The sequence below is a fragment of the Orycteropus afer genome, unplaced genomic scaffold (assembly GCF_000298275.1).
Source record: "Orycteropus afer afer isolate SDZICR_OR568_19922 unplaced genomic scaffold, OryAfe1.0 scaffold00244, whole genome shotgun sequence".
NCBI lineage: Eukaryota > Metazoa > Chordata > Mammalia > Tubulidentata > Orycteropodidae > Orycteropus > Orycteropus afer.
The window spans coordinates 1,551,510-1,565,389 of NW_006921831.1; the positions used below are offsets into that span (position 1 = coordinate 1,551,510).

General features: G+C 53.8%; 1 protein-coding gene across 1 annotated transcript in view; it reads right to left on the minus strand.

The window, feature by feature from the left end:
• The window catches only part of SHANK2 (SH3 and multiple ankyrin repeat domains 2), a 626,142-nt gene that overhangs the window by 425,280 nt on the left and 186,982 nt on the right, over window positions 1–13,880 (minus strand). Inside the window, exon 8 of the mRNA XM_007949326.1 lies at window positions 9,208–9,274. Within this exon, the coding sequence (XP_007947517.1) occupies window positions 9,208–9,274 (67 nt within the window). The remainder of the gene's footprint in view (window positions 1–9,207; window positions 9,275–13,880) is intronic.

The window sequence follows — 13,880 nt, forward strand, 5'->3', positions numbered from 1 at the left end:
TGTGGTTTGGGCTTTGCTTCTGTGAAGACTGACAGCCTTGGAGACCCTGTGGGCAGTTCCACTCTGCCCTCTAGGGGCTCTGTGGGTCAGAATAGACTCCACGGCAGTGGGTTTGGTTTTGGAATGTCCAGGGGCCTTGGTATCTCCTTCCCAGTAGATCCCAATACATTTTCACCCAGAGGAGAGAAGGGTGGGTGAGGGCTCAGAGATGCAGTCCTTATATGCCCCTGCTTGAACCCTCATCCCCTGTAAACACTGCCATCAGGACTAAGTGTGTCCCCCAACAGCCATGTTCAAGTCCTCCTCCTGTTCCCGCTGACCGTGACCTTGTTTGGAACTAAGGTTTTTGCACATGTGATGAAAGAGAGCAGAGATGCAGAGGGGAATTTTGCAGGGGGAGGGGGACTAGGCGGAATAGCTGCAGATGGCCAGCCACCTGCGGAAGGCAGGGGGGAGGGAGAAGGGGCAGAGGCCAGCGGGAGGGGCGGGTGAGACGAGAGCCTGGGAGGAAAAGGCCACAAGAGAAGCACAGAAGGTTAAGGACAGCATTCTCAGCTGTCAGGGGTTGGCTGGGTAGCCAGAGGCCTCGGTTCAAATCCCAGCTTCCTGGGTGTCCTTCACAAGTCTGAGAACTCCAGAAGCTTCCACCTGCGAGATGGGGACAGTGGAAGTCCCTCCCCAATAGAGCTGTCATTAGGACTGAGCAGAAAGCACAGAGCACAAGGCTGGCTCCCTAAACATTAGATGTTCAGATCAAGACAGCCTGCTGCTTCCTGCTCCAGGAAGCCCTCCTGAGTCTATATCCCATTGGGATTTCATACTCCCCTAACCCTGACTTCAGTGCCCTCCTCAAGGCCTAACTCCTCCAAGGGCACAAGTCGAGCTCTTCAGCCACAAAATCCTGGACTCTGCTGGACCCCAGAGCCTGGAGGAGACGCTGGTCCTCCAGGGAAGAGACGGCACAGGCGGTGAAGAGTCATACCTGGCCTGGTTACAGGGCCAGGAACAGGGAGGAGGACACTCGGTGAGGGAAGCAAGAGAAAGCAGCGAAGTCAGAGGGACAGTCGAGGATGCCCTGACTGTGCACATGACCTCTCTGCCAGGACTCAGAGTCCACGAACGGAGAACAGGAGGGGAAACCTGTGAGGATGAGGAGAACTGGGCTCACGCTGAGACGTGACCTACATCGGTGAATTACAGGGAAAGCTGGGGGAGAGGTTGGGAGGCCACAGGTTCGAGGTCAAGGCAGAGGAAGACTCCAGTGCTGACCGGGATGAGAATCCCGACCCCCAAGTAGGAGGTCACCTTGGTCCTGCCCGCCACCCGGACTATGGAGGTTTCTCCATCTGCAGAGTCCAGATGGAGCTCAGGGACGAGCATGGAGGGGCTTCTGGGGCCAAAGAGCCCTCGGTCAGAGGAGGTGAGGCTGATAGCAGGAGCAGGGCAGTGGTAAGGAGGTGGACAGAGAGGAACGTTCTAGAAGGCTTAACACAGCAGCATTCGTGTGCAAGGCTGCACCATCCTAGGCATCGCCCCATACACGACCTGCCTAGAACCCAAGCCGGAGTTCTCACTGGGAGGCCTCACCCCACCCAAGGGCCCTGGGACTGTCTCAGCCGTTGGTGGTGCTGGGGACAGGGTACTTCTCACCTGCGCTGGGCAGGGGCCAGAGGGACGCTCCAGCCATGCACAGCGCGGTCCCAAGTGAACCGTGAATGGAGCTGCTACAGCCTCTCCTCCATCTTCCTTGACATGGCGTATTGCTGCATGGTTTTGGTCAGCCCGTCACCGTCAGCTGGGCGTGACTCATGGTGAGTCCTGTGTGAGTATAACCGTGCTCCATACGGCTTCTCATGGTGACCCCCCCGTGCAGCACACATACAATGGTGCACCCTACGTTTCTCCTGGGGAGCCCTGTGCAGCACACATACAATGGTGCGCCCTATGATTCTCATGGGGAGCCCTGTGGAGAGTGTAAACGTGCTCCATACGGCTTCTCATGGTGACCCCTGTGCAGAGGACAACGGTTTTCAAGGCAGAAGCAGGTCACCAGGCGTTCCTTCTGAGGCCCCGGGTGGATGTGAACTACTCTCTTCATTTTCCCGGAATGCAAAGACCAGTAAAGGAGAGAGTGAGTGGGCGGTGTGGGTCACAACTGTACAGGAATCCCCACCACCGACGGCAGGCACTCTGGCCTCACAGCTGCGGGCTCACTGCCGAAAGGAAGGTCGTGTGACTGGGAAGGGATGAGGCCTGGGGGGGGGGGTGTCCCTGAGCACCGCTATGCCAGTCACTGCAGCCGTGTCCAACTTCAACTCCTTCGTTCTATTATTTCTTGACGGGCTTTAGACGGGACGCCCATTTTAAAGGCCTGAGCACACTTCGGGTATGCTACTTAGGAATTGCACTTGTGGATGTAACTGAGCGTAATCTTGCTCGTGGACGGGGTCGTGGGTCTGGTGTGTTTGGGAACCCGGGGCCAGGGTGGCTCCAGCTGCTGTCCGGCACATGCCCTCCTCACGTGCATCACGTGTAGGAGCTCTGGTGGTGCGGTGCCTAAGGCATGTGACTGCTAACTAGAAGGCTAGCGGTTCAAACTCACCAACTGCTCCTCGGAAGGAAGGTTGGGCAACCTACTTCCGTAGAGATACTGACTCGGAAACCCGCGGAGGGGCTGCTGTGTGTCGGGTCCAACTCCACGGCGGTGCATTTGGTTTGGTTTGTCACGGGCGTCAGAGCAGAGCGGGGCTCCACAAGCTTCCAGCGGCTGGTTCTTCGGCAAGAGACCACCCGGCCTTCTTCCACAGGACCGCCCGGGGGACTTGAACCTCCAACTTGTCAGCACTCAAGTTTGTTTACCCAGGGCCTCCTCAGGGGCCAGGGCATCCGTGCAATCAGAGGACCTCGGCAGAAACGTGACGAGGGCAGGGGAGACGGCAGGGGCTGCAGAGCGGAAGGCGCCTCCTGAAGGCAGACTGCCCAGGCCGCGAAGCAGAAGGCCCAGACGGGCACGGGCAGCAGTGCGGTGCTGAGGGCGGGGCGGGGGCGCGAGGGGGCCTCCGAGGGCGGGGCGGGGGCGCAAGGGGGCCTCTGCCCAGCTTTTCTCGGGGAGCATGTTGCCCCGAGGCCACGCGTGTCCGCTGTACGTGAAGCGGCACAGCAAGGCAAAGCCACGAGGCAGGCCCCTGCAGAGGTGCTGAAGATGGGGGACAATGGTGGGCAAACCCCATCCAGGGCTGCTCGGGGGCCAGGGCGCGGGCAGGGCTGGTGTGGGCCAACAATACCCAGCAGGGTGTGGAGGCATCGAGACCACTGCTGGTCTGTACGGGACAAAATCAGCAGCGTCCCGGAGAGGGCGCGCACAGCATTTGGGACACATCAATGGGAGAGCCCCAAGTCGACACCCCCGGGCACCAGTGCTGGCAGACAGCCAAACGGGATGTCTCCAACCCAATCAAACACACCTGCAGCTTGGGGCTGCGGCAGAAAACCCTTTCCCGAGTGTCAACTATGGTCCACACTGTGGGAAAAAGCCCTTCTAGACTGACCCCACCGAAGAAGGGTGGGAGGACTGGAGCACAGCGGCCGTCGCCCAGGCCTCCGCAGCAAGAGCAGTCAGGATGCCACCATCAGACGGGACCACGCACCCGGGGCTGAAGCCTCGCTCAGCATGGGGGTCTGCTCTGCTCGCGCATAGACTGGAAACCCCGCACTCACGCGGCACTGAACGCACACGGCTCCCTCGGCCCACAAGGAGACGAGGAAGGGGCAGGCTCAGCAGCAACATACGGGGTACACGGTATGGATTTCAACAGTTTCCTCCCCCCTCAGCAATTAGCTCTGTAAACATTCCGTGGGAAGCCGCCACTCCCCATGGCCACTACAGCATCCCATGCTGCACGCTGCAGCCAGTTTCCTGACAAAGCCTCATCTTCCCAGCTCATAAAGGGAGCCTCGAGTAGGGTGACCCCAATCAGTCTCATGTAATTAAATGAAATGCGCTAGAACTGGGGGTTCCCCGAGAATCAGCTGCATGTACTGCCAACACAAAGGACACACTGCCTAGTCATCTCATTGCCTATGTTTCAGGGTGAGCAGCAGGTCTCAGTCCAAACGCCAGGAACCCAGTCAGAACGGGAGGCTTCTTTGAAATCTGATCTGGTTCATTTCACGGCAGGTGAGATTTCCCGAACAGGTGCATTTTTAAGGAATCAGCTCTCCACGTCCGTATGAATTCTGCATGCACAGACGCTCACCCCCCAATACTGCACTGAGAGATCAGCTTGAACACACCACCCCCTAACCGAGATCTATACATATCCAAAGCATAATTACACAGGCCCTCGGTCTGGAAACCTAGCAACAGTCTCCAAGTCCTCGTTAGCCGGCTAATCAGACACCCAAACTCACACATCAGCGTAACGTGCTCCATTTTCAAAAAACAAAAGCCTCCGGCCCCTCTCTCCAAAGCTGCGGAAGGACAAGATAGACGAAAACAAACCTTGTTCGGCAGAGGAAGAGCAACCCATGGCATTTAATCCACCCGACTGTGCCTCTCCCTACAAAGCCGGACCAAACCAAAAATAACCGAGATTGCAAGAAAGAGGTGATCCCGCTCCGAAGCTTATCAGCTTGCAACATGCTTAACATCTGCATGGCTGTCTCGGACGCAAGCTCCCCAGCTCCCTGGCAGCCCAGCTTCGGGGGACCGCTATCTGACAGAATCCATCGTAAACGCTCTGGGGCAAGGGCTTTTAAAGCCTGCTGGGGTCATCTGCCCAGCCACAGATAAACACTGGACAGCCACAGCCAGGGATGAACTGGGTTTTCACAGCTACCCCTCAACCATCCCTTCTCTGCGCTGGCAAATGAAGGAACCCAATGGGACTGACATCAAATTGTTTTAAGAGGGAAAGGGGGACAGAAAGAAAAGTGCGGCACCCACGGCAGCATCACGTGGGCTCCCGGATCGTAATCATGAGAAGTTGTCGTCTGTCTGTTAAAGACGCCTGGAACCACAGCACTGTGCTGTTCCAGGTCTCTCTCCAGGTCCATTTCCAGGTGTTGCAGACTTCAGACACATCCACAATATTAACCACTGTGTTCATCAGCTTTTCCCCAAACCCACATCCCAGGGGGCTGACTTCCTGCTGATGCTTCCTCGCTTGGAAAACAAAGGCTCCCCCACTCAAGAGTGGAGGGAATGTCCTTTAAACTGATGGTTTTAAAAAGTCAAGACAAACCAACACCCAAACCCACTGCTGTTGAGTCGATTCTGACCCACAGCGCCCCTAGAGGAAAGAGTGGAACTGCCCACAGGGTCTCCAAGGCTGTCAATCTTTATGGAAGCCAAATGTCAGGTCTTTCTCCTGTGAAACCACTGGGTGGATCTGAACCACCAGCCTTTCGATTAGCAACCAACTGCTTAACCAGTGCACCACCAGGGCTACTTAAAATCCAACGGGAAGTGTCCTTGTAAGAGTGACTTGGAGGGAGGTCAGTCAGACGGAGGAGGAGGACTCAGAGACCAAACGGGACAGAGATGGCAGTGATGTGGCCACAAGCCAAGGAACACCACAGCCCAGAAGCGGGAGAGAGTGCCGAATGGTCTCCCCCTCCAAGCCTCCAGGGGAGCCCACACCCTGAGTGCAGACGTCCCACAGCAACCCGGAAAGACACTGCTGCGGTTCCTGCCAGGTCTGAGGTCAACACTTACGTCCTGAAGAAGCCTGAAGGGGCATGAGACGGGGCAGGATACCACCCAGTGGGCGTGCGACAGGGCAGGGCACCCAGGGGTCCGTGGGGAGCAGAGAGGGCGCTGGTGCTTGTTCTGCTTCCGGACCCCTGGAGGGACTGGAACGGCAACTCCAGAGGCCACGACTCAGTTAAGCACTTGACTACTGACTGAAAGGTCGGCGGTCCAAGTCCACCCAGAAGCACCCCCTGGAGCATCTGACACACGGGGTCGCCCTGAGTCGGCATGGACTTGAGAGGAACCGCGTTTCCAGGGGCCGTCCAGACCTGCTAAATAAGAGTCTCAGGGGCGGGGGGGGGGTTTTCGAGGCAGTATCACTACGGAAGTAAATTGCCCAACCTTCCTTCTGAGGGGGGGGGGGGTGCAGCGCAGGCATCTGCTGCACGCTGCCCCTGGTGATTCTGAGGCACCCCCAGATCCCACACTCTCTGCTGGGCCCTGGGGAGCCCTGGGGTTCACAAAGGTGAGTCAGAAGCCGAGGGGCTTCTCAGGCTCTCACGGGCTCCCTACAAGGCCACGGAAGACTCTAGAGCAGGTGGCGGGGGGAGACGGGGGCTGGGACGTGAGGGGAGGGGCGTAGGCCAGCCCTCCCCGCAGGGAGGACCTTGTTCCCTGGGGCCATCACTTCCCAAAAGGCCAGGCCTGCGAACCTCCTGAAGCCCCAGAAGAGCGTGTGCCCGGCAGGAGAGGGTGCTAGACCAGAAGTCATGGGAAGGCAGGGAGCTGTGGGCAGGGAGGCCGTGAAGTCCAGACACCTCAACAACAGACAGACAAAGCTTCGAGGCGAACAAAGACTCAAAGCTGCTGCCGTGGGGTCGATTCCAGCTCGTGGAGAGCCCTGTGACGGAGCAGGACTGGACCCCACAGGGGTTCACTGGCTGGTTTTCTGGAAGTCGACCTCCAGGCCATCTTCCAAGGTGCCTCTGGGTGTATGGACCTGAACCTCCAGCTTTTGGATTTGCAGCTGAATGTAACCACCGTCTGCACCCTCCAGGGAGAGCCTCGCCAATCAAAACACCAAACCCATTCCCGCTGAGTGGATCCCAAGTCAAGGCGATCTGTGTTTCAGAGCGGAACAGCTCCATGGGGCTTTGTTGTTGTAGGGTTTTGTCTGTTCGTTTTTTACAGTTTCTTTTCATTATGGTGAAAACATACAAAACAGATGCATCTCAGTAACCTCCCCACACGATTAAAGGACACGGATCCCCTACTTGAGGTGGTGCAGCCTTCCTCAGACCATTCCACCACCACTGGGGACCCACAGCTTCCACCCCTCACCAGGGCCGATTTTCACAGCATGTTTGCCTGTTGCCAGGCCTTTTGTCTTCTTTGCAGACGCAGAGGGAACCCTGCAGGGAGGGCAGGCTTTCTGCCCACCCTTGTCCTGTGCAGAGGAAGAAGCCCAAGAGGGAGGGACGGTGTCAGCGGTCATCACCCCCCACGATGATGACTGGAGTGAGAGCCAGCCTGCATGCTCCCTCGAGACCCCCGGGGCTCACAGAGGTCCAGAAGGAAAGACCTTAAGCCTCCACTCCAGGCAGCATGAAGGTGCATGTCCCACCCACATGGGTGCCCCCAGCCTGTAGTAGGAGAAGCCCTGTTGTTGTTGCTGTTATGTACCGGCAAGTCAGACCTGACTCATAGCAACCCCTACTTGGATTTCTGAGGCAACATCACTATGGAAGTAGATTGCCCAACCTTCCTTCTGAGGAGTGGCTGGTGGGTTTGAACTGCCAGCCTTCTGGTTAATAGTCAAGTGCCTTAGGCACTATGCCACCAGAGCCTCTGGAGATGCCCTGCAAGGCTTAAAAAGTAACCGATGGGAAGTGTGCACACCGCAACCAGGTGCTGCCTTTATGAGAAGAAACAAAAGCTCTGTGTGCTGAGAGGCTTGAACCACCAATGGGAGACGAATCACATATAAGCAAGGAAGCCACGTGCCACCAACATCCCCCAAAGGCTTCAAACCAACTCTGGTACCTCGAGGGACCTGGCAGGAGGGTCTCAAGGCTGCTAGCGTGGATCAGCCCTGGGGAGGGATGGGGGCGTCCATCTGTAAGGCAGAGGCTAGAAGCCCCAAGGATCTCCCAGCTCCTCTGAGGGGCCTGGGTTAACGAAAGTGCTTCACTCCCCCTGTGCCTCTTGGGCCTTGGTGGCCAGCACCTCTGTAACCATAAGCAGAGTTCTGCCATCACAGTCACTTGGATCCATTTGGTTGCCGATGATGACCTCTGCAGTTTGTGGGCCGGGACCTGTCTGCTCACTCAGGCCCAGCTGTCCTTCCCGAGCAGCCCTGGCTCCGTCTTCAGTATTTTTAGCCCTAAGCCGAAGCTCCTCTATTGTACTGGGTTCTCGCACGAGGAAGGAGGTGGGAAGGGCATCCCTGGCATTCTAAGCACTTGGATCATTTTCCAAACCGCTTAGCAGACACTAACTCATCAATCTCTCTAACGCACTCGGAGTGGTGATGCGCCTTGGTGAAGCCCTGGGTCTCCAAGCAATTAAGCAATTGGCCCTGGCTCCCCGGAGGGGCACGTGGCAGCATCAGGCAGCATCCGGGAGGCCTGGATGCTCAGTGAGGGGCACTTGCCGATGCCAGCAAAGCAGTGGGCTTTGCACCCTGTGCAGTTCTCCAAGGCAGGGTGGGGACCACGCACGACTGGGGAAAGGCGAGCATTCGACACGGAAAAGGCTCGGCAGCAAAACATGGTGTCACGCTCACCCCAACACCACACGTGGTTGGGGGACGCAGGGCAATGGTGGCAGATGCATCTGGCGACGTCTCAAGCACCCTGGGGCTCCCCTCCCACACCCCTGTGGATGGGATGCTGCCATCTTAGAAAGCTCACCGCTGCCGGTCCAATGGGACTGGTCCCCGCTGCTGGTCCTGTGTAAGCCTGCGGCAGGAGGACACAGGCCACCGGGCTCCTCTAAGACGAAGGACTGGGCCCAGCCCCCGGCGGGGCGGCGGGAGAGAGGAGGAGCCCCCGAGACCATCCTCCTGGTCGGCACAAGGGGGACTAGAAGGAAGGGTGACCATGAGCTCAGGGCAGAGGGAGTGGGGTCCGTATAATGGACTCTTTTGGCTTTCTACTTTCTCTCATCAAGTCACCACCTCTGTTCACAAGGAAGCATGTGTGCCACAGCGTGCTCCAGTGAGCGTGTCTGAAGGAATCCTGAATCACTGGATTCACCGACTACACAGTGATGCCCTGAACACAGCGCTTGGCGCCTAGCTAATCCCGCTGCATGAACCATAAGGGTCTCCGTAGCCTCCCCGATGCAGGCTAAAATGACCTAAGACCAGGGGCAGAAATTATGCCACAGCTACTCTCTCTGCTAGGTTTCACTCAAAGCAGGCTCAGAACCAATCTCATCACAAGGACTCAAAAAGCCAGTGGGGTCTCTAGGCCAAAGCGAAGGTGGCCTCAGCATGCCAGCAACCTGCTTACCAACGTCGGTCTCCTTGTGGTTCTTGATGTACTCCGCCAGTTCAAAGTTGCCCGCTATGATCGCCACCTGGAAGAACAGACATCAGATCCAGTAAGTATCAACCGCACAACTGAAGGTCCCTGGTTGGTGTCAACAATTAGACACTTGACTGCTCCTTGAGAGGTTGGTGGCTCAAACCCACCTGGTGATGTCCCTCCCTGGTTTGCAATGTCAGAGGAAGTGTCAGACCCCCTGTTAGTACCAGCCTGGGGCAGCCTGGCAGGACCCAGGGGCAGCCCGGAAGGACCCGGGGGCAGCCGGGCAGATGGCACGGGATGCTTCTGGGCAGCCCCGTTCTGCAGACGACAAGCAGGGCTGGCAGCACCGTGGGAGGTACTTCACCAGGCTCTTGCCGGCTCCCGGATGCCCAGCCAGACCAGGTTTCAGGTGGCGGACCCCAGAACAGAAACGGCAAGGATGGAGTCTGAGAGGTGGTCCTGAGTCATTGGGCCCTGATCTGCTGATGTTCATGGGCATGTGATAGGAGGGTCTGCTCAGTTAACCCAACAACTTCAAAGCTGCCCTTAGCTGACAGCTGGCTGAGGTCAGTCTTGGGCTTTCAGCCACACGATAAAAGGTAAAACTGCACGAGCGGGAGGAGGAGATCACATATGCAAACCTGAACTCCAGCATTTAAGAAACATGGTGGCTTTGCAGGGGTTGTTCCTCCACAGCACGGGGGTGGAGGTGAGTTAGATGGAATGAAAGTGATCGGCAGAGGGGTGCCATGGGGTGGCGTAGCCAGTACCACCAGGTGGGTGGCTTCCAACATGGGACATGTATTCTCTCAGTTCTGGGGGCCAGGAGTCTGAAATCAGGGTGTGGACGGGCCGCACTCCCTCTGAAGGTCTAGGGGACGGCCCTTCCTGGCCTCCTTCGGCTGCTGGGGGCTCCAGGTGTTCCCTGGCCCGTGGCAGCATCCCTGCAGTCTGCGGCATCATCACCTGCCGCTCCTCTCTGTGTCTTTGCTCTCTCTCCTCAGTGTGCCCCTCCTTGTCATGAAAGAGACAGAGAGAGGAGACAGAGGGCAGAGACACAGACAGGAGAGATGCACAGACCAGAGGCAGAGCGAGAGAGCTGGACAGAGCTCTGCTGAGGTCCACACTGCTTCACTGGCTAATTTTCAGAAGGAGATCGTCAGGCCTTTCCTCCCAGGCTGTCTCAGTTTGGAAGCCCCACTGAAACCTGTCCCCCATGGGGGAACCTGCTGGCATTTATCTGAAATGCTGGTGGCACAGCTGCCACCATCACAGGAACATGGCAGCCACTACAGTGTGACAGACGAACACACCAGGGTGGGGAGACTACTGACTACATGTCAACCACAGACCCCCCACGGTGAAGGTCACAGTTAAATACCCATCCCATGCACCTAAGCGCATACCCACACGTGGGCCCTCAGACCCACACCCAGATCACTGCTGAAAATCCCAGTGGATCATCAAGCGGCAGTCCGAGGCCTCTGCTGCTGCCAACACTACATGCCTTGCGTCTCAATACACGTGCAGCTGCAAGCCCCAGCCATGTTCCCAGCACCATCCCCCAGCCACTCGCAAAGGAGAGCAAGGCCAGCGTTTACAGGTGGTGATCGCCGATTGCTTCTCCCTTGGCTGTTTCCAGGCCAGGGAACAACTCTGGGACAGAAGCAGGCGCCTGCCTAGTCCCTCACCACAGCTCCCAGGGCCAGTACATCACTGATCCCCAGCCAGCGTTTCCTGGGAGGAGAAAGAGGGCACCGGCTGCCAGCCTGAGGGTACAAAGAGGCAGCATGCTGGGGTCTGTTGCAAAGGTTGCACATGTGCATATCAATCATAAGAGATGAAATAGGGAGACTTCCAGTAAGATGGAGGAATAGGCAGACAAGCGACACAGACCCTCCTCAACAAAGAAAAGAAAAACCAATGGACAGGGATACAGAAGATAATCCTGGAGCCCTGAGCTTTGAAAGGAATATACAGAAGTGAATCAGGCACCAACTAGTGGAAAAACCTGAACAAAAACAGTGAGTATAGAGACGGTTGGAGCTGCGGACTGTCAGCTACTCTGATGGGACCAACAGCCTGAATATTTCCAAGTGGTGTTGGGACCTGAGAATTGACCTAAAGATCAGCCCTGGTCACCAAGGGCTGCAGGGACAACTGAACTGGTGGCCTATGACTACAAAGGGAAACAGCAAGGGGAGAGACAACCTGAGCTGTTGACTTTCCACTGTCTGAATGGCACAGCCATTTTGATTTTTACATGTGGCAGCCATCTTGGATATTTAAAGTGACTGAGGGCACAGCCATTTTGAATGTTTACAAGTGGCAACCATTTTGGATTTTAAAGTGATAGCATTCTCATTCGGATTCCAGGGACCTAAGAATAGGCTCTGTTTGCCAAGGCTGGCAGGGACATATGAGAAGCTGACAACAGGAAAGGAGACAGGTGGTGAGTGTATAAGTACTATCAACTAGCGAAGAGAGGAGCACAGCACAGCACCCTGCTTGCATAGATAACATACAAACAAAACAAAGAATGAAAATTGTGGGCAAGTCACTCTAACATACAATCACCAATTAAATACAAACACAAAAACATCACAATGCCTCAGAGACAAGAGAGCACCACAGACCACACAAAGAAGCAAGATAAAGCAGGAGAAACAAGGAATCAGAATACAGACCCAAAACACACCCCTGAGGAAGATGCAGCACTGGAACTCCCTGATTAGGAATGGAAAAGAATTCTATTTAGGCATCTTCAATGAACTGAGAGACAGATTAATGAAAACACAGAGAAAACCCAAGAAAAATTTCTAAAGACAATACAAGAACAAAATGACAAAATAAATGACAAATTAGAAGTGATACAAAATCTACACACAGAAATCCAGAAAATTAACACTAAATTTTCAGAAATAGGTAAGACATTGAACAGACAAAGGAGAAGAACTGAATCAATGGAAGACAGAATTAGGGAGATTGAAGGCAAATACCTGAACACTTCTTTGGCAAGAGATAAATCAGAAAAAAGATCAAAACAAAATGAAGAAAGCCTAAGGTTCATGTGGGATACCATCAAAAAGAATAACCTATGTGTAATCAGAATTCCAGAACAGGAAGAGACAAATAAAACCAGAGAGAAAATTGTTGAAGATTTGCTGGAGGAGAACTTCCCTGATATGATGAAAGATGAGAATATATCCATTCACGAAGTTCAATGAACCCCAAATAGAATAGACCCCAAAAGAAAATCACCAAGATGTAGTCATCATCAAACTTACCAAAACCAAAGACAAAGAAAGAATCATGAGAGTAGCACAGGAAAAACGAAAAGTTACCTATAAGGGGTAACCAATAAGACTAAGCTCGGATTTCTCAACAGAAACCATGCAGGCAAGAAGACAATGGGATGGTATATATAAAACACTGAAAGAGAAAAATTTCCAACCAAGAATTATGTACCCAGCAAAACTGTCCCTCAAATATGATGGTGAAATTAGGACATTTCTAGATAAGCAGAAATTAAAGGAATTTGTTAAAACCAGACCAACCTTACAAGAGATGCTAAAGGGGTGCCCTTTGGACAGAGAAGCAACAACAACCAACAACAACTGACCATTAACACACATGATTAACACATGATGGTATAACCCAGAAACCAACTCAGCTATGGAAATATCCAAAGTAAATAAGCCTACAAGATTGTAAACAGCAAACCAGAGACATCAATTGACAAATGAGGACAACTACAAACCAAAAAGAGGGATAAAACTGTGTCACTACAGAACTTCTAGATGGTAGGGAAGTCAAGGGAACTATAAGACAGAACAGACTGTTCTAAACTTGGAAAGAAAACTATAAATCATAGGGTAACCGCAAATAAAATGATAAGCCTCCACATCAAAAAAGGGGACCAGAATAAATATTTCCAAATACTAAAACAACAGCAATAAAGGAAGTGATAACATGATTCATAAACAAAATGAGCTCAGCACAGAAAACTATATGGAACAAAGAAATCGAAAAATGAAAAAGCACATGACAAAATGACAGCAACAAATTCATATTAGCTGATAATTACATATATGGCAAGGGACTTATCTCTAAGTTTTATAGTGGAAGAGTGGATGACCAAACCATGGTACATACACACAATGGAATGCTATGCAGCACTAAAAAGTAATGTAGAGTCTGCAAAACACCGCATAATATGGATGAACCTGGAGGACATTGTGCTGAGTGACATAAGTCAATCACAGAAGGACAAATACAGTATTAGTTCATTGTTGTAGAGGGTCAAGGACAGGTTTATATATGGAGGGAAACTTTCTTTGTTGGTTGCCAGGGGTGGGAGGGGAGGGGAGGGAACATTGTAAAACACTTTAGTTTTGGGTATTTCACTGTACATAAATTATATTTAAACAAAATGAATTTTTAAAATTAAAACAAACAAACAAACAAGAGATGAAACAGGACAAAGGACAGATGTTCATTATGCAGCACATTCCTTTCCAAGTGTTTTATATGCATCCTACTGCTGTGGAGTTGATTCTGACCCACAGCACCCCTAGAGGACAGAGTGGAACTGCCCACAGGGTCTCCAAGGCTATCAATCTTCACAGAAGCAAAGCCCAAACCACACCCACTGC